At 38.3% G+C, this 24,959-nt stretch overlaps 1 protein-coding gene across 4 annotated transcripts in view; it reads right to left on the bottom strand.

Annotated features, from left to right (window-relative positions):
• Positions 1-891: 891 nt before the first annotated feature.
• LPAR1 (lysophosphatidic acid receptor 1) overlaps positions 892-24,959 on the bottom strand; it is a 184,800-nt gene continuing 160,732 nt past the window's right edge. The window contains exon 5 of one of the 4 annotated variants that reach the window (XM_033237837.1): positions 892-3,347. In XM_033237837.1, the coding sequence (XP_033093728.1) occupies positions 3,046-3,347 (302 nt within the window). In that variant the 3' untranslated portion in view covers positions 892-3,045. The remainder of the gene's footprint in view (positions 3,348-24,959) is intronic. The other 3 variants (XM_033237838.1, XM_033237840.1, XM_033237841.1) reach the window with 3 other exon arrangements.

Below are 24,959 nucleotides of genomic sequence, written 5' to 3'. Positions count from 1 at the left end.
AATGTTCTGTTTACTTTGTTATAGTTAAGGCATGTGACAAAAGAGATGTTTCTACAGTTTTTACCTAGCATGAGTGCACACTCTCGGTTTTAAGGGAAGGAGCTAGAAGCAGTATATAATTTTTCAGAAGTTGAGAGAATTCTGGAGTAAATTAGAAGGAAGATGAACAGTGGAACCTAAAACAATAGCTAACTGGGAAGGAGAAAAGGAAGGCTGATAAGATTCATTAATTGTATGTTAGCTGTGGTTTTAGGTCTTGAAAATTATGGTTTCACTAATTTCAAAAGAGGAATATGTGAGGGGTGGCTAATTTGTAAAGAACAGTTCAAAGATATTTGATTTCTAACAATCTTATATCCACCTAAAATTAAAGGTTCAGAATTCTCTTCCAAATCCTGAGACATTCACTTGAATAAATATTTTATCTTTTTCCAACACCTTAGTGATATACTGAAAATGTTATAATGGTTATATCATTGGAAGATACATATAACTTTTATCTTGTTGGTTATTAAATCTATAAGTAGAAATACTACTGTGATTTTATAAACTAGTGAGAGTGTTTCCTGAAAGTTGTCAACATTTTTTGTAAAATCAGAGTTTTTCAAAAAGAAACTCACTCTAACAGTTATCCTGTTGAGGTAAATTACCATCTTAATAAATTGTCTCCTCTCATGGAACATAAACTACTATCTTCCAGACATTGGCAAGATTTATTACTCAGATTGAAAAAAAACAGTTGGGGGTTGGGGGAGCACATGGTTGCTCCACCTCAGGGTTAAGCAGCCCTTGTAACAGAGAAATAAAGGAGGTCACAGTGGGAAAAACACCCATGCAAGGCAAGCTGGAAGACTCTCGAACAAGAGAAATAGCACTGACCAGAACCACACATTACCAAGCGCTGATTGAAAATGATTTATTAAAGTCCAATTAGTATGCTTTTCATTTCAAATAATCCATACAGCCTCCAGAAAAATACGCACATGCGTAAAAGTCCAAGTTCATTTCTTTCACTTCCAATATAAAGTATTCTGTATTTTGTAAAAAGTATGTGCAAACACCTTTCTGCTAATTGGGTCCCCACATTCTTTTCACTACGGATACTTTACAAGTCTGCCCTCTGCTCAAACACTAACTGTACACTGATGTCCTCCTTCCTAGACAGCCATTCATCTCCCAGACTTCTTTCTCTCAGACATCCTCCTGACCTCCCTTGACCTGCTTCACCACTGTGTTACTTCACTGGTCACTTGTTACAGCAAGCTGATGCGACTACTACTTTACCTGGACAATGTATTAAACAGGTGTCACCTAATAGGGCAGCAGCCTATCAGGGTGATTCCTGGAGAATACACAGTAACCAATCACATACTGACACACTCAACCCATTTGCTACAGATGGACCCAAACTAATTGATATGGCAATCCTTTATTCACTCAGCACATTTGGTTTCTTTGAATTTTCTTCAATTTTACATTGCAGGTGTGGCTACCAAGAGCTGGATAACCAGTCGCTCAAACAAAGTTTGGAATTGCGAGATATATTGGGGTACCTTGATTCTTGAGACAGTTGAATGCTTCTAGTTGATCTTGTTATATTAAAAAGTCACTCTCAACTAAAGTGACCACTGCATTTCTTTTGTAAAAAGGTCATTTGACTGGTTTTTCCTCACAACTGCTACCCATGCAGTGCAAAAGCAGGAAGTCCCTTTTTATGAAAGGTGTAAATAAAAGATGAAATTTCACATTTTTTAAAAAAAAGAATCCTTCATGGGAATATGCCCTAATAATCAATTATATGGACAAAGTTTATGTACACAAAATTTCTGCAAAATGAAAATTAGAAATAACCTAAATGGCTAACAACATGGAAATGGTTAAATAAACTGAGTTGCATCCATTAAATGGAATATAATATAGCCATTAAAATTGTTTTTGTAAAATTTTTAATACCATAAGAAAATGTGGCAATTTTGCAATGAAAAAGATCTACTTATAAAACTGCTTACAGTATGATTCCAATTATGTAAAAAAGGTATACAATACATACATAGGCATACATGGGGGTTGCTTTTGAAAGGTGGTTCCTTCTGGGTTGTGATATTATCAGTAATAATTTTTGCTTTTTTATACATTTCTGCATTTTTCAAGTTTTCTATGATGAGTATATTATTTTACAAAGACTACGAAAACTTTCCTCTGATACACTGGTAATTAGAATGTACTTGGGTATTTTAAATATGTGGGAACAATATTACAGTGCTTCATCTTCTATGACTCTTTTGGAATACATACCACTTTGGCAAAAATTTACATTCCCTGTTTTAAACTTGTTACAACATTTTAATTAAACAGTTAATATTGTGATTAGAGCATTGTTTGCTTCATAACCTAAACAAATACTGGCTTTGAAGTCTAGGTTCTATTTCCTAGAAGATTTAAAATTAGTATCCTTTTAATCTTTTTAAGTAAGGCATACTGCATACATACATTACATGCATGCTTTCTAAACAAAACACAATTCCAGCTTACAGTTTTCCTATGTAAGGGATAAAATGGAATTATGTTAGTTTAAAAACAGTCCATAGTCTCATCCATCACAAACATGCTGATAGGCATACACATATTTATTAAGTGAAACGTATCCTTTAAAAACAAAAAAGGGAAGGCTGTATATAAATGAAGTTGTGGATTCAACTAGTCAGAATTGATCCTGACTTGCACCAAACCACACAAAATCTTTTTAAAGTCTAGTTAGTGTAGTCTAAATGGACACTCCAGAGTCTGTTCTTGAATTCCATTGCAAGAGCTCCACTTCCTACTTTCAGAAGGGATGGGTATCAAGGTGAGGGTTGTCACATAAGCTAATTTTCAATATATATCAAGTCTTGTGGGACCTAGGAACAAATACTGTCATTGGTTAGTGTTTAAGTACATGAGTTGACATTTCTCCTCTCTCACACCCCACCTTGCCCTGGCAATTGGGTAGGGGGGACTGTTTATCCTCCAAGAGAGGACGGCTGGTTCCTCATCTCAGTTTCCGTTCTAAACCACAGAGTGGTCATTGCTGTGAACTCCAGCCAAGACGGTGTGGTTGAGGGAGGAAGCCGAGCGGTCTGAGCCTTCTGTGGGGCCGCTGGGGTTCTCACTGCGTTGGCAGCAGAGGATCTGCCTAAAGGTGGCGCTCATTTCTTTGTCGCGGTAGGAGTAAATGATGGGGTTCATGGCAGAGTTGAATTCAGCAAGGAGAAGGAAGAATTTCTCATAGGCCAGCACGTCGCACTGTGGACAACACACGTCTAGAAGTAACAAAACCAATCCAGGAGTCCAGCAGATGATAAAGGCCCCTACAAGGACAAGGATAGGGATCAGGAGGATTTTTTAAAAGAGAATGAAAAAACATTATAAAACATGCAACCATAAAGTGAAATGATTTCAGTTCAATATAAAAATACTAAAGTTGGAAGCCACAAATCATTGTTGCAAATGAAATACTCATTTCCTGAGATAATCAGAAAAAATTTAACGATAGTCAACTTAAAATTTTATTTCAGACGTTACTAAAATCAGGTAATTATGAGACATTGATGATGTTTATTTTGAGCAAAACACAAAGAGTTTGATAAGCAATTGAGATATGAAAAACTGCATTCAGGACACATTTCACCTCACATAACAACATGGTTTTTAACAGCAGTGTTATTTTCAGGCAAAAGATAAGCACTAATGATTAAGTGTCCTTTAATGTTTAATTAAGGCATAGTTTCTGGATTCAGGTTGTCTGGGCCCAAATCCTTGTTGGACATGTAATGAACCAGGTGAACTTAGGCAAACTACTTTCTTTCCTTAATTTTCCCATCTGAAAAATGCAGATGATTATATTTACACCTCATGAGGTTTGTTGTATGGATTAAAAGAACGTTAAGGAAATAATCACTCAATCTGTACCTACAATAACAATAATATTACCTGAGTAGCATGAACCTGTTTGGAAATTGTGATTTTCAATGATAAGATCTATGTTTTATTTTTATTCAACAACTACCTACATAGTGCTGTCCTATATGCTGTACCAGTAATAACTCATTGAATGTTCACAGTAGCCATATGACATAGAAACTAATATCCCCATTGTACAGGTGAAGGAACTGAGACCCAGAAAGTTTACATAACTGGCTCAAGGCCACAGTACTGGAAAGTAGAAAAATCCCAGAGTTTCTGCTCTTAGAGGCTGCCTCCAGAGTTCAAGCTCTAGAAAATATTACATTTCTACTTCTTGAAAATGATAACATTAAATATTTTAAACCAAATTTAATGTTTCAGATGTTTTATTAATTTAGATCAACTTTGTTCTCTTTCTTCCCCCAATTATTCTGAATCATTACAATTTTACTATATCTATAAGAGGAATTAAAATATAGATGATATGCTTAATTCTATTTCATTTAGTTTCTGAAATCACTCATCATTTGGATTCCAGGAAAATGGAGGTTGTAAAAGAGCATTAAAACCTACCACTGTGTTACTCCAGACTCTGCTGGAGCCAATAGCGGTGGGCACCACTGTATCCCATTACACCTCACCTAATGGGCCCCATATGTGTAATCAGGCAGGCTACATATGTGTAATCAGGCAGAGCGGAAGTAGGGGCAATCCCAGAAGGGCATTTGCATCTTCAGATTTAAATGGCACTGGCTTTGGTGGATGCAGGCTTGGACTGGGGTCATGGATTTGGTCCAGCCTCAAGGACTTAGTTTCACAAAATGTAAACAAATGAGATTTAGTCTCCAAACAGCCCACTTTTGAATCTGAGCTTTCTTTTGTGAAACTTTTCAGCAGGGAAATCAAAATAAAGGAGAAAAGTACCCCCATAAAGCTCTTTGTTCTACAACACAAATGTGTATTGGTTTTAAACTGCTGTTCACTTTGAAGATTGGCCAAGGTACTTCATTTTCTAATAAATACAATACCTTAGACTTTCCTTGGAGAGAAAAAAAATATTTCAAATATCAGGAGATAATAGCCAAGGAGTGATTTGAACTTCAATAAAAATGTTAATAAAGCATTCATTCCAAGTCCTTGAATTTCCTTGCTTGAAAATCATTCAGAAAGCTAAACATAAAGGAAAATCAAAGGAATGCCTCTTGGGTTTCAGAAATAATGCATTATTCATTGAGAAGCCAGGAAGGGAATTATTCTCAGGATGGAAAATGCTTGGATGGAAAATACATGGTCCCATTATGCCATTTACTTGGAAACTAAAAACACACAGGCCCTTCATGAATGGAACAGCATTCTTTCAAGTTTCCTTTCCCCTTTCTTTTATCAAAGCTCTAATTGAGTTCAAATTCAGAACTTGATTAGACACAAGGAACATGCATGTCAATAGCTAGATTTTAAATAAAATGATCTTTTTCTCCTTCTGGGCAGCAGAAGGGAATATCTTTATTCTGACATACTTAAGCTGCTTAACTTTGTTCAAAAGTGAGAGAATTCAAATACTGTCATTTGTTTATAATTTCTCCCAATGTTAAAATTTAAAAGGTGTAAGATGTTTCCAGAAAGAGCCCATGAGCCTTACTTTTAGATCAAGAAATGCAAGGAACCCTGCTAGACTGAAGGCAGGAAGTGGGAAACGCCACAGCCTGACACAGGAGCTACTATGTATGGATGCTTCATTGAGGAACCTACAGTCCTCCCTTTTTCTCTTCACTTAAAGGAACTGGTTTTTGTACTAGAATTAGGCCCAACCACACAGTCCCAACACTCTGTGTTTGGATCTTCAAGACTCAATCCAATCATTTCAGTGACTCACAGTACAGGCCTCAGAAATCAACATCTAAAACCAATCATATGGAAATTCCACGCCCCCTCCCCCTCCTTTCTATTTCACAGAGGCCTCAAGGATCAAACTGACCAAAAGATGAGGATGCAATACAGAAGAGGAAAATGGGGGCTGGAAAATTTCAAGGGATGAGGCTCCTAACCAATAATGAATGGATATTCTGAAATAAAATTTGCTCAAATTAGGGATTTCTCCTTGAGCTTCTGAAAACAATAATAAACCACACCTAAACTCCTTTAATAATAGGGAGCTAACCATAATTCAGTCAGGTTACAGTACTTGAGATGTGCATTGCGGACCCTATCAACATGTAATCTGTAGAGTCCAGTGTACACCTGAAAGACAGGTTGGTTAAAACACCTCCATCTCAGCACCTGTAAAGTGGAGAAATAATAGCTCCCTGCCTACTCCACATGGCACAGTGAGGATCAAACCTAGCTTTAACTTGTAAAAGCCCTCTATAAACTGCATATCTACCTGACCACCATGACTTATGTGAGTAGCACAGACTTGGGGCAGCTGCTGTTACAGAGCCCTAGGACAGATTCTCCAAGGGCAGAATGTGAAAATGTGTTTTGGACAAGGAAGAGCTGGCATGTCAAAAGGCTCTGAGACAATACTATCCTGATTATAAAGAGATTCCTAGGACTTGCAGTTGGGTATGAAGAAGATAACAAGAGGGAATAGAGAGAGAACACAGGGAAGCATGTAAGCCTCAAATCTTTCTGGAGGTTCTCATGGGTCAATGCCAACACCAACCAAGATGGGGAATGAAATACAGTACTCAGTAGTCATAGTGCTTTGATTAGTTTTTATATTTCCAGCACATTTCTGATAGAAGAATCCCACAAACCCAGGCACAGCACTGATGAATAGTATGCAACAGTATGAAAGAGAAAGGACCCGGTGTGGGAGCTCACACCTGTAATCCTAGCACTTTGGGAGGCCGAGGCAGGCGGATCACCTGAGGTCAGGAGTTCGAGACCAGCCTGGCCAACAATAGTGAAACCCCATCTCTACTAAAAATACAAAAATTAGCCAGGCATGGTAGTGCACACCTGTGGTCCCAGCTACTTGGGAGGCTGAGGCAGGAGAATCACTTTAACCCACTAGGCAGAGGTTGCAGTGAGCCGGGCTCACGCCACTATACTCCAGCCTGGGCGACAAAGCAAGACTCCATATCAAAAAAAAAAAAAAAAAAAAAGTAAGAGGAAGTACAAGTAGTTTATGGTTATGTATTGTAAAGTCAGAAACAGAAGAAAAATCAGAAGATAAGATGTCCTAGGTCACAAAGGTCTTGTATATCTGGCTAAGATATTTGAAATTTGTCCAGTCCAGCATACATTCTCAACCATAGCCACATATTACAATAGCCTGCAGAGCTTCTTTAAAAAATAAAGACCTTCATCCACCCCTCCCACTGTGGGATTGTAATCTCATTGGCCTTACTGGTCAGATTTTCATTTAAGACACAACATTGGTGACAGAGTGGAAGAAGAAAATAAAGTAAAGGCAAAACTATTTCCAAATTCCAAAAGAGAAATAATGAAAGCCAGAATCAGGGCAGCAGCACTAGGAAGAGATATACAAAGACTGGAGAAGTATTTAGGAGAAGGACTCCATGAGATGGATGAGACAGAGAAGTCTAGAATGACTTCTAAATTTTCCCTTTGGTTGAAGGAGGAAACACAGGAGAAAATCTTGATTGGTGTTTTGTTAGGGGAGGTAAGGAGAAGAGAGCTAATGAGATGGGTTCAGTATGTGTTTAGTTTGAGGTACCTGCAAGACATCAAATGGAAATGCCTTAATTACATCTAAATAGGCTCATGGCAATTTGTGTCATGGGAAACTGTCTCTCAGCATGCTGAACAAAAGTGGTTATATTCTCACGGATTTGCCAATATTACAAGTAAGATGGGGTGGAGGATATTCAAAACAGAGCTGTGGGTTGTCCTTCCTTGAACAAGCTTTATTCCTCCCTGATGCATCTGTCAAAGTAATCCGTGAGAACCCCAGTGCCCACAAAGATGGAGGGAGAGGTGCTGGAATGCAGATGCAAAAGGCAGGAAGGAATGAGGCTGTTTTGGAACAACAGGTCACAGCTGCAGATCGAGATCATATTACCACACCTTCCCTCAAATCTACACAACCTCATCAGCTGAATAATGCTTACCATCTGGTCTCACAATTACAGTCTTTTTTTCTAGAATGACTTTTTCCTAACTAGTTGAACTTTGCTTACATATGGAATGCAAGAACCAAAGTTGAAGAGGAAAACAGTCCTTGCCAGAGAAGACCTCTAGAGAGAGTGTCCGAGATTTTTGATGAAAAACACAGAAAGCATTTCCAGTCTGGCTGGCAAAGTTGTGTTTTTACAAAAGAACCAGACATCCCACAGATCCAAAACAAGTCAAGGTAAATCAATTCTACATCAGCACTGTGCCCAAGGTGGCCTCACTCTTCTTGTTTTTCAAATGAGGATCCCAGAAACAGTCCTATTTCAGAGACCTGGGGTGGGAATCAAGGGAGAAAATAGGTGAGTGCCTAAGTTGCTTTTTCTGTTTTCCCTAAATTGTTTATTCCCTCAGGTCAGGCAGCTTGGTATCCCAGAATCTAATCAAATTTTAGTTCATCTCTGTAGTTACATTGTGATTTCTGCTATTAAGATACACACATAATACATAGTTAGCTAGGAAATCCTTCGATGCTATGTATCTTAACAGAGTCTATGTCAGAAAAATAGGCCACAGGTGCAAAGCTTATTCTTCCTCAATCTCGCAGCTAAGGTTCATTATAATGGGGGTATATGTGGATGGCTTTTTGAGATTAACGCTTTTTCTAAAAGAGTAACTCAGATTAATTATAAAATCTTTTTTCCTGACTATTGAAACTTTGTAATTTAACTGAGATATCTCCAAAGTATTATTGTTCTATGTTATTTCCACCCTGATACCAATTTTACTCCATATAGTTTGGTGTTCAACACTGCCATTCCTTCCTGGTCACAGCACATGTTGCACACATTTAAAGTTTCACAATTTCATTTACTGTGTGATGTGCTCTAGTATTTTCATTACTTTTGAGAGCAACATTTATCTTTTAGAGAAGGATAATAACATCATACAGAGCTCTAAAGCAAGTAGAATACTCATTATGTTCTCTTTTTAACATTCCTGGGTGACGGTTTTAGCTTCATTAGACTCTCCTGATCACCACAATGCTACCTTTCCTGTACCCAAGAGAATGCCAAAGCTGCCTTTCCTCTGGCATACTCTTTTTTTTTTTTTTTTTTTTTTTTTGAGACGGAGTCTCGCTCTGTCGCCCAGGCTGGAGTGCAGTGGCCGGATCTCAGCTCACTGCAAGCTCCGCCTCCCGGGTTTACGCCATTCTCTCGCCTCAGCCTCCCGAGTAGCTGGGACTACAGGCGCCCGCCATCTCGCCCGGCTAATTTTTTGTATTTTTTTAGTAGAGACGGGGTTTCACAGTGTTAGCCAGGGTGGTCTCGATCTCCTGACCTCGTGATCCGCCCGTCTCGGCCTCCCAAAGTGCTGGGATTACAGGCTTGAGCCACCGCGCCCGGCCCATACTCTCCTTAAGTAGTGTGTATCACACATGTACAAACTCCATACCCTCCAACAGACTAGCTCTCATCCTGCAACTGTACATTGGAAAGTCCACATTGAAATGACGTGTGCTAGTGCCATTCTTACAGACCATTCAGGTGCTGAAAAGCCAGGAGAAACCACTTCTCCCCTGCTACCTCCCCTAGCCAAGTGAGCAATACCTTTTATCTGCCAATTGCAACAGGCTGTTGACCAGTTCCTCTTCCTCCACACTGCTTCCCTAAAGTCCAGCTTGTACACGACAAGAATAAATCAATTTGCATTAAGTGACTCTCCTGCTTAAAACCCTCCAAAATCTTCCTACTTGAAATCCTTACTGCTATCCATAATGCCCTACACATGACTGGCCCCTGCCACTTTCTTGGATCTCATCTCTTTCCACTCACTCCCCATTTACGAGGTTCCAGTCACACAGACCAAGCCCATTTCTGTCTCAGGATCTTTGCATTTATAGATCTATCTGCTGAGATTACTCTCTCTGCAGCTCTTTATGTCCATTTACTTATTAAATGTCGCTTTCTCTAAAAGGCTATCCTTGGTTATCCTAGCCAAAGCAGCAGCCCACCACCATCACCATATTCTCCCATTTTATTATCACCACATGATGATATAACCAAATGACATATCCTTTATTTATACCCAAAATTATCGTATTTATTGGTTTACATGTTTATTGTTTTATCTTCCCTCAACAAGAATATTAACTCCATGAAGGAAGGAATGCTATCTCTTTCATATCTGTATCTCTGGAATCTAGAATATCACTTGGCGACAGTAGACACTCAGTATCTTCCATTGGATGAATTAGCAAGTCATAGCTAAGTGCCTAGTACATATATCCCAAACAAGAAAAATTAATGAGTAGAAATGTCATTAAATTATGGGTGGAAAATAAAACATTAACATCTACCATGTGTAAGGTCTTTAAATGGATGCTATAGGACATTCAAAGGGGCATAAGCAAGACCCTAGAAGACCAACTTCTAGAATGGTGGAACAATTCCTACACACTTTTGAAGGTTCAGAATTTGTATCCTATAATTTTAACCTGTATTACCTGGCCAAATTAGTTTTAAGTGTGAGGGTTTTTTAAATAAGTGCACAGATAATAAAAGTGCAAGCACATGAATGAGAACAAGAAGCAGCAATTTCTGGACAATTTCTGAGACAATGGGCAGGAGGAAGGAGTGGGGGACGGTGCTTTGGTTATATCTACAATTCTTTTCAGAGACCTGAAGCAAATTACGCAAAATGTTAGCATGTTTGATTTTAATGTTTGGTAATTAGATGATTGTCACATTACTTTTTGTGTTTTTTATATATTTGACTCTCTTATTCAGATATTTATAAATTTAGAAATGTTAACAACAAGAAACTAGAAGTCTTGATTTTTCTTTTTTTAAGTAAGAGGTAAGAAGAGCAGGTAGAACAGTAGAAAGTTTGCTAAAAGTTTTGTCTTGTTTGGGGGCTACTGTATATACTGAATTGTATCTTGAATTTATTTTATTTTATTTTTTATTTTATTTTACTTTGAGACTGAGTCTCACTCTGTCATCCAGGCTGGAGTGCAGTGGCATGATCTTGGCTCACTGCAACCTCTGCCTCCCAGATTCAAGCGATTCTCTTGCCTCAGTCTCCTGAGTAGCTGGGATTACAGGTGCACACCACCATGCCTAATTTTTGTACTTCTAGTAGAGATGGGGTTTCACCATGTTGGCCAGGCTGGTCTTTTTTTTTTTTTTTTGAGACGGAGTCTCGCTCTGCCACCCAGGCTGGAGTGCAGTGGCCGGATCTCAGCTCACTGCAAGCTCCGCCTCCCGGGTTTACGCTATTCTCCTGCCTCAGCCTCCCTGAGTAGCTGGGACTACAGGCGCCCGCGTCGTCGCCCAGCTAGTTTTTTTTTTTTTTTGTATTTTTTAAGTAGAGACAGGGTTTCACCGTATTAGCCAGGATGGTCTCAATCTCCTGACCTCGTGATCCGCCCGTCTCGGCCTCCCAAAGTGCTGGGATTACAGGCTTGAGTCACCGCGCCTGGCCTTTGGCTGGTCTTGAACTACTGACTTCAGGTGTTCTGCCCGCCTCGGCCTCCCAAAGTGCTAGGAATATAGGCATGAGCCACCATGCCCGGCCTATATCTTGAATTTTTTAAAGTATGTTTTTAAAATTTAAAATTAGCCACTATTAAAAATAGATATTGGATGTACCACTCAAACCACAAAAGAAAGAAACATTTTTTAAAAATGAAGGAAGAACAAAACAGTTTGAAAAGAAAACTCAATTTATCAAAAGGTAGGAAAACAAAAGATAGAAGCAAAAGCAAGGAAACGCACACACATAAATAGAATGTCAAGAATAAGCCCAAACATGGGACTAGACATCATAAATGTGATGCCCTTAATTCTCTTATTAAAAAACAGATTCAACACCATGACTTTTGAACAAATTTTTGTTTTCCCTTGAACTTCTAACTGCTTTCTCTTTTTATTCTCTCTCTTTTGTTACAGATAAGAAACACGTGATTTATTACAGCAGAAGCATACCACAGATGTATTTCCAGCTTTTTAATTATACAATTTATCCCCAAAGACATTTCCTTTAGCCCTCTGACTTACTAACCCAATCGAACCCATTGATTTCTAGGCCTGCTTCTCAGCTTCCATTGGGGGTTGCTTATTTTACATACCCAGGTGGTACATTGCTTCTTCAAACGTACATCTTTTTTTTGGAACCTCTTTTCTTCTCCCTCCTCCACCCCCATTTTCTAGAGTGTACCATGAGCATTCTTTCTAGAAAGTTTGCATAAGCTTAAAATCATTTTCTCTCAGAACACTGTCTTCTAGTATTTAGTCTTGCAGATGAGAAGTCTGATGTATGATTCCCATTCTTTTCGTGTAAAACACCTGGATAGTACAGGTCCTTACTTACTCGCCAAGCTTTGTCTGCACTGCATGTCTGCTTTCTGGACTTATTAGTTTTTCCATTCCTTTCAATCTATCGCAATCCCCCTAACCATGGGCCTTTGTATGTGTTAGTCTCTCTTCCTGGAATGTTACCTGCTCTCCTCACAATCTAATTCCTACTCACACGTTACTTACCGCTACTTCTGGGATGCCTTCCCTGATTAAGTCAAAAATCCCTTTGTAACATGCTCTTGGCACTATAAAACTCTCCAGGGTAGAAGTTATCACAGGTGTAATTTATTTTTATTTATAGTGTGATTATTGATTACCTCTGTCCATCATCCGACTATTTTTACTCCACTGTGTCTATATTACCTAACAAAATTTTTGGCATATAGTAAGTGCTCTATAAACATTTGTTGAATGAATAAAAATAGTAAGTGAAAGAAAGAACAAGGATCTAGTAAGCTAGCTACCTAGGCCATTAACCAAACATTTTTCTCATCCTCTCCTACCTGAAACTGTCACAATGTCTTTCATTAACTTTGGGAGATCACAAATAGCATTAGAATATGATGTCTCGGCTTTGCTCATAATTCTTGCTTGGCCCCTGACTGGCAATTTTATCTACAGTTTCACATTTGTCTTTAGATTAAGGAAATATCCTATTACTTTGACTACTTTTCTCTCCATTGATTCTGTTCATTTGAGACTTCTTTTACAATGAATGTTGGATATTTAGGAATCTACATTTAAAAACTGATTGACCCTTGACAGCTCTTAATTTTTCATTTGTATTTTTAACACTTTACTTTTGATTTGGTATCCTGGGTGATATCCTGGATTTATTTTCAAGGTCAAATATTTGATTTTTAGCTATATCCATGTCACTACTTGGTAGTGACTTTCAGTTTGTCTGTTTGTTAGTAATGGGTAAAGGAGGGGAGGTGATCAGATTTTTTTATTTTCAGGAACACTGTTCTCTGAATGATCCTTTTACATAGTAATGTGTACTAATTTAGTCAACACAGTATCTTCTTGAATCTGTGAAGCTACTAATTAGAGTTTATTTGATGTTATTTTGTGCTTCCTATACTATCACTGTTTCCATGTAAAATGTTGCTCTATATTCAAATGCAGTGGGTGGGGATCATCATGCTTCAAGGAATGTCTATTCATTATGCAGGAAACATTCCTGAATAGAGGACCCTCTTAATTTGAGAAGACAGCATAAAGAGTTGCCACCAAAGTCAGCTTTTCCCTATACTTAAAACATTTAGCCATGCCATCTGAGTAGGCAAAATGCTATATTAGATAATTACATGGGCAGAGAGTTTCTCTGAATGTTCTTATCTACAAATAGAACAAATAAAGTCAGAATAATGTCCCAAAAATATGGAAGCAGCACAGGCCACCTAATTAGATCCAGGATGCATGCACACATACTTCACTGCCAACGGTAGCTACTATTCTCAGGAATAGAATGTGACCCCTGAGGTCTATAGGCATACAAAAAAGGAAAGGCTTTAATTTGCTTGCAATAAAACCAATACAGTCTAAACCTTGTTAAGCTGGATCACTGCCTCTTCCTTTTTTCCTAATTCTTGTCTTCTGATTTCTACCCAGCTCTGTCTTAGGGTGAAGTAATTGAGGTTAAGACTGACTTGCCAGGCCAGGCATGGTGGCTCATGCCTATAATACCAACACTTTGGGAGGCCAAGGCGGATGGATCACCTGAGGTGAGGAGTTCAAGACCAGCCTGACCAATATGATGAAACCCCGTCTCTACTAAAAAAATACAAAATTAGACTAAGCATGGTGGCTCATGCCTGTCATCCCAACACTTTGAGCGCCTGAGGCGGGTGAATTGCCTGAGGTCACGAGTTTAAGTCCAACCTGACCAACATGTTGTTACCCTGTCTCTACTAAAACTACAAAAATGAGTCAGGTGTGATGGCAGGCGCCTATAATCCTAGCCACTCCAGAGTCTGAGGTAGGAGAATTGGTTAAACTTGGGAAACAAAGGTTGCAGTGAGCCAAGATCGTGTCATTGCACTCCAGCCTGGGCAACAAGAGCAAAACTCCATCTCTAAAAAAAAAAAAAAAAAAAAAAAAAACAAATTAGCTGAGTGTGGTGACACATGTCTGTAACCCTAGCCACTCAGGAGGCTGAGAAAGGAGAATCACTTGAACCTGGGAGACAGAGAATGCAGTGAGCAAAGGCTGCACCATTGCACTCCAGCCTGGGCAACAAGAGTGAAATTCCATCTCAAAAAAAAAAAAAAAAGAAAAAGAAACAACAAAAAAAAGACTGATTTACCAGAGCACGATTAGCCATCAATAACCAAAAAAAAAAAAAAAAGGGGGGGGCGGAGCAAGATGGCTGAATAGGAACAGCTCCAGTCCCACCTCCCAGCGCGAGCAACACAGAAAACCGGTGATTTCTGCATTTTCAACTGAGGAATTGGGGTCATCTCACTAGGGAGTGCCGGACAATCGGTGCTGGTCAGCCGCTGCAGCCCGACCAGCGAAAGCTGAAGCACGGTGAGGCATCGCCTCACCTGGGAAGCGCAAGGGGGAAGGGAATCCATTTTCCTAGCCAGGGGAACTGAGACACACGACACCTGGAAAATCGGGTAACTCCCACCCCAATACTGTGCTTTAAGCAAACGGGCACACCAGGAGATTATATCCCACACCTGGCCGGAAAGGTCCCATGGCCACGGAGCCTACCTCATTGCTAGCACAGCAGTCTGGGATCTAACCGCAAGGCAGCAGCGAGGCTGGGGGAGGGGCTCCTGCCATTGCTGAGGCTTAAATAGGTAAACAAAGCCGCTGGGAAGCTCGAACTGGGTGGAGCTCACAGCAGCTCAAGGAAACCCGCCTGTCTCTGTAGACTCCACCTCTGGGGACAGGGCACAGATAAACAACAACAACAAAAAAAAGCAGCAGAAACCTGTGCAGATGCAAACGACTCTGTCTGACAGCTTTGAAGAGAGCAGTGGATCTCCCAACACGGAGGTTGAGATCTGAGAACGGACAGACTGCCTGCTCAAGTGGGTCCCTGACCCCTGAGTAGGCTAACTGGGAGACATCCCCCACTAGGGGCAGTCTGACACCCCACACCTCACAGGGTGGAGTACACCCCTGAGAGGAAGCTTCCAAAGTAAGAATCAGACAGGTACACTCGCTGTTCAGCAATATTCTGTCTTCTGCAACCTCTGCTGCTGATACCCAGGCAAACAGGGTCTGGAGTGGACCTCAAGGAATCTCCAACAGACCTGCAGCTGAGGGTCCTGACTGTTGGAGGAAAACTATCAAACAGGAAGGACACCTATACCAAAAACCCATCAGCATGTCAACATCATCAAAGACCAGAGGCAGATAAAACCACAAAGATGGGGAAAAAGCAGGGCAGAAAAGCTGGAAATTCAAAAAATAAGAGTGCATCTCCCCCTGCAAAGGAGCGCAGCTCATCGCCAGCAACGGATCGAAGCTGGTCAGAGAATGACTTTGACGAGATGAGAGAAGAAGGCTTCAGTCCACCAAACTTCTCAGAGCTAAAGGAGGAATTACGTACCCAGCGCAAAGAAACTAAAAATCTTGAAAAAAGAATGGAAGAATTGACAGCTAGAATAATTAATGCAGAGAAGGTCATAAACAAAATGACAGAGATGAAAACCATGACATGAGAAATACGTGACAGATGCACAAGCTTCAGTAACCAACTCGATCAACTGGAAGAAAGAGTATCAGCGATTGAGGATCAAATGAATGAAATGAAGCGAGAAGAGAAACCAAAAGAAAAAAGAAGAAAAAGAAATGAACAAAGCCTGCAAGAAGTATGGGATTATGTCAAAAGACCAAATCTATGTCTGATTGGGGTGCCTGAAAGTGAGGGGGAAAATGGAACCAAGTTGGAAAACACTCTTAGGGATATCACCCAGGAGAACGTCCCCAATCTAGTAGGGCAGGCCAACATTCAAATTCAGGAAATACAGAGAATGCCACAAAGATACTCCTCCAGAAGAGCAACTCCAAGAAACATAATTGACAGATTCACCAAAGTTGAAATGAAGGAAAAAATCTTAAGGGCAGCCAGAGAGAAAGGTCAGGTTACCCAAAAGGGAAGCCCATCAGACTGACAGCAGACCTCTCGGCAGAAATTCTACAAGCCAGAAGAGAGTGGGGGCCAATATTCAACGTTCTTAAAGAAAAGAATTTTCAACCCAGAATTTCATATCCAGCCAAACTAAGTTTCATAAGTGAAGGAGAAAGGAAATCCTTTACAGATAAGCAAATGCTTAGAGATTTTGTCACCACCAGGGCTGCCTTACAAGAGACCCTGAAGGAAGCCCTAAACATGGAAAGGAACAACCGCTACCAGCCATTGCAAAAACATGCCAAAATGTAAAGACCATCGAGGCTAGGAAGAAACTGCATCAACTAACGAGCAAAATAACCAGCTAATATCATAATGGCAGGATCAAGTTCACACATATCAATATTAACCTTAAATGTAAATGGACTAAATGCTCCAATTAAAAGACACAGACTGGCAAACTGGATAAAGAGTCAAGACCCATCAGTCTGCTGTATTCAGGAGACCTATCTCACATGCAGAGACATACATAGGCTCAAAATAAAGGGATGGAGGAAGATCTACCAAGCAAATGGAGAACAAAAGAAATGCAGGGGTTGCAATCCTAGTCGCTGATAAAACAGACTTTAAATCATCAAAGATCAAAAGAGACAAAGAAGGACATTACATAATGGTAAAGGGATCAATTCAACAGGAAGAGCTAACTCTCCTAAATATATATGCACCCAATACAGGAGCACCCAGATTCATAAAGCAAGTCCTTAGAGACTTACAAAGAGACTTAGACTCCCATACAATAATACTGGGAGACTTCAACACTCCACTGTCAACATTAGACAGATCAATGAGACAGAAAGTTAACAAGGATATCCAGGAATTGAACTCATCTCGGCACCAAGCGGAACTTATAGACATCTATAGAACTCTCCACCCCAAATCAACAGAATATACATTCTTCTCAGCACCACATCACACTTATTCCAACATTGACCATATCATTGGAAGTAAAACACTCCTCAGCAAATGTAAAAGAACAGAAATTATAACAAACTGTCTCTCAGACCACAGTGCAATCAAACTAGAACTCAGGACTAAGAAACTCAATCAAAACGGCTCAACTACATGGAAACTGAATAACCTGCTCCTGAATGACTACTGGGTACATAACGAAATAAAGGCAGAAAGAAAGATGTTCTTTGAAACCAATGAGAACAAAGATACAACATACCAGAATCTCTGGGACACATTTAAAGCAGGGTGTAGAGGGAAATTTATAGCACTAAAGGCCCACAAGAGAAAGCTGGAAAGATCTAAAATTGACACTCTAACATCACAATTAAAAGAACTAGAGAGGCAAGAGCAAACACATTCAAAAGCTAGCAGAAGGCAAGAAATAACTAAGATCAGAGCAGAACTGAAGGAGATAGAGACACAAAAAACCCTCCAAAAAATTAAGGAATCCAGGAGTTGGTTTTTTGAAAAGATCAACAAAATTGACAGACCGCTAGCAAGACTAATAAAGAAGAAAAGAGAGAAGAATAAAATAGACGCAATAAACAATGATAAAGGGGATATCACCACGGACCCCACAGAAATACAAACTACCATCAGAGAATACTATAAACACCTCTACACAAATCAACTAGAAAATCTAGAAGAAATGGATAATTTCCCAGACACTTACACTCTTCCAAAACTAAACCAGGAAGAAGTTGAATCTCTAAATAGACCAATAGCAGGCTCTGAAATTGAGGCAATAATTAATAGCCTACCCACCAAAAAAAGTCCAGGACCAGATGGATTCACAGCTTAATTCTACCAGAGGTACAAGGAGGGGCTGCTACCATTCCTTCTGAAACTATTCCAATCAATAGAAAAAGAGAGAATCCTCCCTAACTCATTTTATGAGGCCAACATCATCCTGATACCAAAGTCTGGCAGAGACACAACAAAAAAAGAGAATTTTAGACCAATATCCCTGATGAACATCGATGCAAAAATCCTCAATAGCTTATCCACCATGATCAAGTGGGCTTCATCCCTGGGATGCAAGGCTGGTTAAACATTCGCAAATCAATAAACGTAATCCAGCATATAAACAGAACCAAAGACAAGAACCACATGATTATCTCAATAGATGCAGAAAAGTCTTTTGACAAAATTCAACAGCCCTTCATGCTAAAAACGCTCAATAAATTCGGTATTGATGGAACGTACCTCAAAATAATAAGAGCTATTTATGACAAACCCACAGCCAATATCATACTGAATGGGCAAAAACTGGAAAAATTCCCTTTGAAATCTGGCACAAGACAGGGATGCCCTCTCTCACCACTCCTATTCAACATAGTGTTGGAAGTTCTGGCTAGGGCAATCAGGCAAGAGAAAGAAATCAAGGGTATTCAGTTAAGAAAAGAAGAAGTCAAATTGTCCCTGTTTGCAGATGACATGATTGCATATTTAGAAAACCCCATCATCTCAGCCCAAAATCTCCTTCAGCTGATAAGCAACTTCAGCAAAGTCTCAGGATACAAAATTAATGTGCAAAAGTCACAAGCATTCTTATACACCAGTAACAGACAAACAGAAAGCCAAATCATGAATGAACTTCCATTCACCATTGCTTCAAAGAGAAAAAAATACCTAGGAATCCAACTTACAAGGGATGTCAAGGACCTCTTCAAGGAGAACTACAAACCACTGCTCAGTGAAATCAAAGAGGACACAAACAAATGGAAGAACATACCATGCTCATGGATAGGAAGAATCAATATCGTGAAAATGGCCATACTGCCCAAGGTTATTTATAGATTCAATGCCATCCCCATCAAGCTACCAATGACTTTCTTCACAGAATTGGAAAAAACGGCTTTAAAGTTCATATGGAACCAAAAAAGAGCCCGCATTGCCAAGACAATCCTAAGTCAAAAGAACAAAGCTGGAGGCATCATGCTTCCTGACTTCAAACTATACTACAAGGCTACAGTAACCAAACAGTATGGTACTGGTACCAAAACAGAGATATAGACCAATGGAACAGAACAGAGTCCTCAGAAATAATACCACACATCTACAGCCATCTGATCTTTGACAAACCTGAGAGAAACAAGAAATGGGGAATGGATTCCCTATTTAATAAATGGTGCTGGGAAAATTGGCTAGCCATAAGTAGAAAGCTGAAACTGGATCCTTTCCTTACTCCTTATACGAAAATTAATTCAAGATGGATTAGAGACTTAAATGTTAGACCTAATACCATGAAAACCCTAGAAGAAAACCTAGGTAGTACCATTCAGGACATAGGCATGGGCAAGGACTTCATGTCTAAAACACCAAAAGCAACGGCAGCAAAAGCCAAAATTGACACATGGGATCTAGTTAAACTAAAGAGCTTCTGCACAGCAAAAGAAACTACCATCAGAGTGAACAGGCAGCCTACAGAATGGGAGAAAATTTTTGCAATCTACTCATCTGACAAAGGGCTGATATGCAGAACCTACAAAGTACTCAAACAAATTTACAAGAAGAAAACAACAACCCCATCAAAAAGTGGGCAAAGGATATGAACAGACATTTCTCAAAAGAAAACATTCATACAGCCAACAGACACATGAAAAAATGTTCATCATCACTGGCCATCAGAGAAATGCAAATCAAAACCACCATGAGATACCATCTCACACCACTTAGAATGGCAATCATTAAAAAGTCAGGAAACAACAGGTGCTGGAGAGGATGTGGAGAAATAGGAACACTTTTACACTGTTGGTGAGATTGTAAACTAGTTCAACCGTTATGGAAAACAGTATGGCGATTCCTCAAGGATCTAGAACTAGATGTACCATATGACCCAGCCATCCCACTACTGGGTATATACCCAAAGGATTATAAATCATTCTGCTATAAAGACACATGCACACATATGTTTATTGCGGCACTATTCACAATAGCAAAGACTTGGAATCAACCCAAATGTACATCTGTGACAGACTGGATTAAGAAAATGTGGCACATATACACCATGGAATACTATGCAGCCATAAAAAAGGATGACTTTGCATCCTTTGTAGGGACATGGATGCAGCTGGAAACCATCATTCTTAGCAAACTATCACAAGAACAGAAGACCAAACACCGCATGTTCTCACTCATAGGTGGGAACTGAACAATGAGATCACTTGGACTCGGGAAGGGGAACATCACACACCCGGGCCTATCATGGGGAGGGGGTAGTGGGGAGGGATTGCATTGGGAGTTATACCTGATATAAATGACGAATTGATGGATGCGGACAAGTTGATGGTTGCAGCACACCAACATGGCACAAGTATACATATGTAACAAACCTGCACGTTATGCACATGTACCCTAGAACTTAAAGTATAGTAATAATTAAAAAAAAAAAAAAGAAGCAAATACTTGAAGTTTTCACAAGACCATGGTCAAATCATGTAATTTCTCTGTAATTATAACTCCTCATCAATAAAATGGGAGTAACCTTTTGGAAAAAAAAAAAAAAAAAAAGAAAAGCCAGCATTCACCTGTGGAGGAAATGAAGAAGCATAAATTAAGAAGTGGTTCAAAGTTCAAAAAATAAATAAATAAATAAAAGACTACCTGGTAAGCCCTTACTATTTGCAAGTCACTGATATTATTTTAAATTTGTAAAATATATATATACACACACACATATGTATGCATACACATATAACACATACATAACATGTATGCACCATGCACACTCAGGATAGTCTTCACTTTGCTGTATCATAAAAAAGACAGTAAGATTTGTTTTCTTTTACATAATGTGCACTATGAGACTCAATCAAAAACGATGGTGCCACATATATTCTTCACATAGAAAGTAATTCACAATTCTCAAAATGATTAAATCTATTTTGCCTCGTAAACCTAGTGATAGACTGCAAATGTTTTAAAAAGCAAAATTTCCCCCTTATTTAAAAAATAATAAATAATAAACTTCACAGAAAATCAGTGTTGTCAACTCCAGACCAACACCATCTAACTGAGAAAGTGATACTAAACTAATTGCATGACTGTGGTCCAACTGTTACTAAGGTGATTTGAATAATATTTATCCCTTTAAAAGGATAAAGGAAATTCCCCTCAGAATCTTTCCCTAGCAAAGTTCAACATTACCAGGAAGTTTATAATTGGTTTTGCAACATATTTAATTTTTTAACTACAAATTAAAATTCTCCCAAAATAATATAAATCTAAACAAGTACTGAAATCTGGCTGAAAATTCTCATAGAATGTAGCTGATGACAAAATCCTGTGGATTTTTTTCTTTGCATTTCATGAATCACAAGATATGTATTACCCAAGAGACAAACTTCAAGGATAGAGAAACGTAATGGAAATTTTATTTACAATTCGTTTCCTTACTATCAAAATGGGGAAAATACTAAAAATTTAATCTAAAAGCCAATTCAGAAAACTTTGTGAATTATTTACATAACCTAAAATGTTTATATTTATGTAATTTTTAATAGCCAAAAGACATGAAAAGAAGAACAGTATCAACTGTAAATGTGGTCATTGTCATTCTTTTTGAGATTAGTTACATCTCCTATAGCTGCCAAACGTCCTGGATTGATCTTTAGGAAGCACAGATTCTAGGCAGAGCAGAAAGGAGGTATGGTCTGTTCTAAGATGATAGCTGTGTATCTAAGATATCTCTTATTATCAAAAACTTTTTATAAATTAAAAAATTTCCTTAAAGTAAGGTTATAAAAACAATGATTCAATTGGGAAGTGGGTGTTTAGGCTACAGAATTCCAGATTCACAATCATAAACATATTTTTTCTACATAAATTTCAATTATTTTAACTACAAGCGTAGAGTACAAAAGCTGGCTGATACAATTGACAACACCAAGTCTAAATATCACAAAGCAAATTCTGACTAGCCCATAAATCTTAAGCAAAAGTCAATCAGTTCTAAAGCTGTCAAAATAAACTGCAACAATATCACTGATAGAAACTTATCCTATAGATATATTTACACACAATACAATTATGCATGTGCAAAGATTTGCAGCATTCTTTATTTTAAAAACTGTAAATAACTTAGATAACCATCAATAGAGAAGTAAAATAAGGTACACTTGCATCCATAAAGTAAAATCCTATTCAATTTCTACCAGTTTAGATATTCTGCCTTTACTGATACCAAATCATCAGATGCCCTATAGTAAGCCTTAACTGAGGATAATAGTCAAGGCATCTAATAGTGTTTAGAACAACAAATCATAAAAATGATACTTTAAACATCTTATTTAAAAAATAAATTTGTATTCATTTATCAATCTTTTGACATAGAGTCAAGGCTTTTTATTTGAACACAGGTCCATTGACTGGAGTTCTGTGTCATATTCCAAGCAAAAGCTACCCCAATTAAGCATCCCATACTACTTCCAATTTGGCTCCTCTAGAATAGTCAAAACTTAAAATTCTTGCAAAGCAATTTCAGTGAAAAACCTTGGGGAGTGTTTTTATGGTTTCTCCAAACTTCAACAGTTGTTTTTATCAGCTCTTTTTTTCCCCCCAATTTACCTTAATTGAATGTTAACAAAGCATTCACCTAATTTTCATAGAAACAATGTCTTCTTTTTGCACTTATTTTATTAGACAGTATAATTATTTAATTAGTTATATAACTAGGGATACAGCAATGAACCCAGGAGAAAAAAATTCTCTGCCTTCATTGAGTTTAGGTTCTAAAAGGAATGAGAAAGACAATCAACAAAATACAAAATAAGTAAGATACATTTTAGAGGGAAATAATATTTGGAGACTATGGAAGAGCAAGTGTGGATACAAGAAGAGCAGGTAGAAGCTCACACAATAAATCAGACAAGAGATAATCGTGGCTTTGAATACGGGAAAGTGGAGATCATAGACACATTTTGACCGTACAGCTGATATGTATGGCTAACAGACTGGACATTAGAGAGAAGGAGAAAAGTTAAAAATACCTGAAAACTGAAAAAATGAATTTAGTGGCAAGGAGGTCACTGATGACAGTTCAGTGGAGTCATGAGAACAGAAGCTTGACTGGAGTAAGATCAAGAGAGAACAGGAAAGAAACTGAATACTACAAGGATATAAAACCTTTGAAGCAGTTTTACTGGAAGAGAATAGAAAAGTGGCTATGGGCATGAATTAGTATGTTTCACAAAACTATTGTTAACACATTAAGTTGGTGAAAAGTCATGTAAGAATAGGTGCATATACTCAGTGTGTATATGCAGATACACATGTGCCCTCCTACACTCGCTTATGCTTATATATGTAGAGAATTTTTAAAAGTTCTACATCAGAAATTAGTATTGCCATGGCTAAAGATTGGGGTGAGAAAGTAGACTCATTATGTATTTTTAACTACTAGAATTTTTATCACAAATCATTACTTTAAAATTAATTGTAAAATTGTAATTGAGTTTACAACTGTCAATAACAACAGGATACCAACTGAGCTGCTGGAAATTCAAAGTGGCTTTAGGTTTGTTTGCTGTGCAAATAGCATAATCACTATCGGTTCTAGTAATACAAATCACACACCCTAATTAAGTGATTGCATTATATCCAAATGGAATGACTGTAACAGACTAGAAATCCATTAACGGCACAGTTTTGCATTCAGAGGCCAAAATATTTTTACAAATGAATACAAATAATGAGAAAGAAATGAACCATGCATTAAACTCAAGAAGTTGAGCAAAAACATATAACATCCCCAAAAGGAAAAAAGAAATAAAAATACATGACTGAAATAGAAAATAAAAAATAATAAACTTGATTAAGACAACAAATCTGATATTTAAAGAAACAACCAAAGAGACAACTGTCTTATAAATATGACCAACAAAATAAAACAGATTAGAAAGAAGAGATAACCATAGATGATGAAGTTCACACACTAGAAGAAGTTACATGAAATTATTTGCCAATAAATTTGAAAATATGGCTAAAATTGTTTTTCTAAGGAAACAAACTATGACAACTGATGCAATAGTTTGAAATTCTGAATATACCCAAAACAAAAAACATAGAGTATATAATTACTAAAAAAGTTCCTTCACCCCCTCAAAAGGCAACAGATTCCGATGGATTTGTAGATGAAATTTATCAAACCACTAAGGGACATATTACTTCCTATGGAATTTATATTGTTCCCCAACCACTAAAATGTTTTTTAAAATTCCAATTCATTCTAAAAGACCAAAATAAACTATAAAAAACTGACAAAACAAATCTCTCCACCACAAAACTATAGATGAGTTTTTCTCAATGGGATCAGAATTGGCTTTGGGGATGGAAAACTTATTTGTTGCAGGTAACTGTTCCATGAATTACAGGGTCCTTAGCACCCTGCCCATTGTGGCCAGCAAAAACTGCTCCCTCACATTCCCAAATGTCCCTGGAGAATACTCAGCAGGAAGTACCACCTTTCCTTGAGAATA

The sequence above is a fragment of the Trachypithecus francoisi genome, unplaced genomic scaffold (genome assembly GCF_009764315.1).
Source record: "Trachypithecus francoisi isolate TF-2019V2 unplaced genomic scaffold, Tfra_2.0 Lachesis_group16, whole genome shotgun sequence".
NCBI classification, from domain to species: domain Eukaryota; kingdom Metazoa; phylum Chordata; class Mammalia; order Primates; family Cercopithecidae; genus Trachypithecus; species Trachypithecus francoisi.
This window is presented reverse-complemented; position numbering and strand designations above follow the sequence as displayed.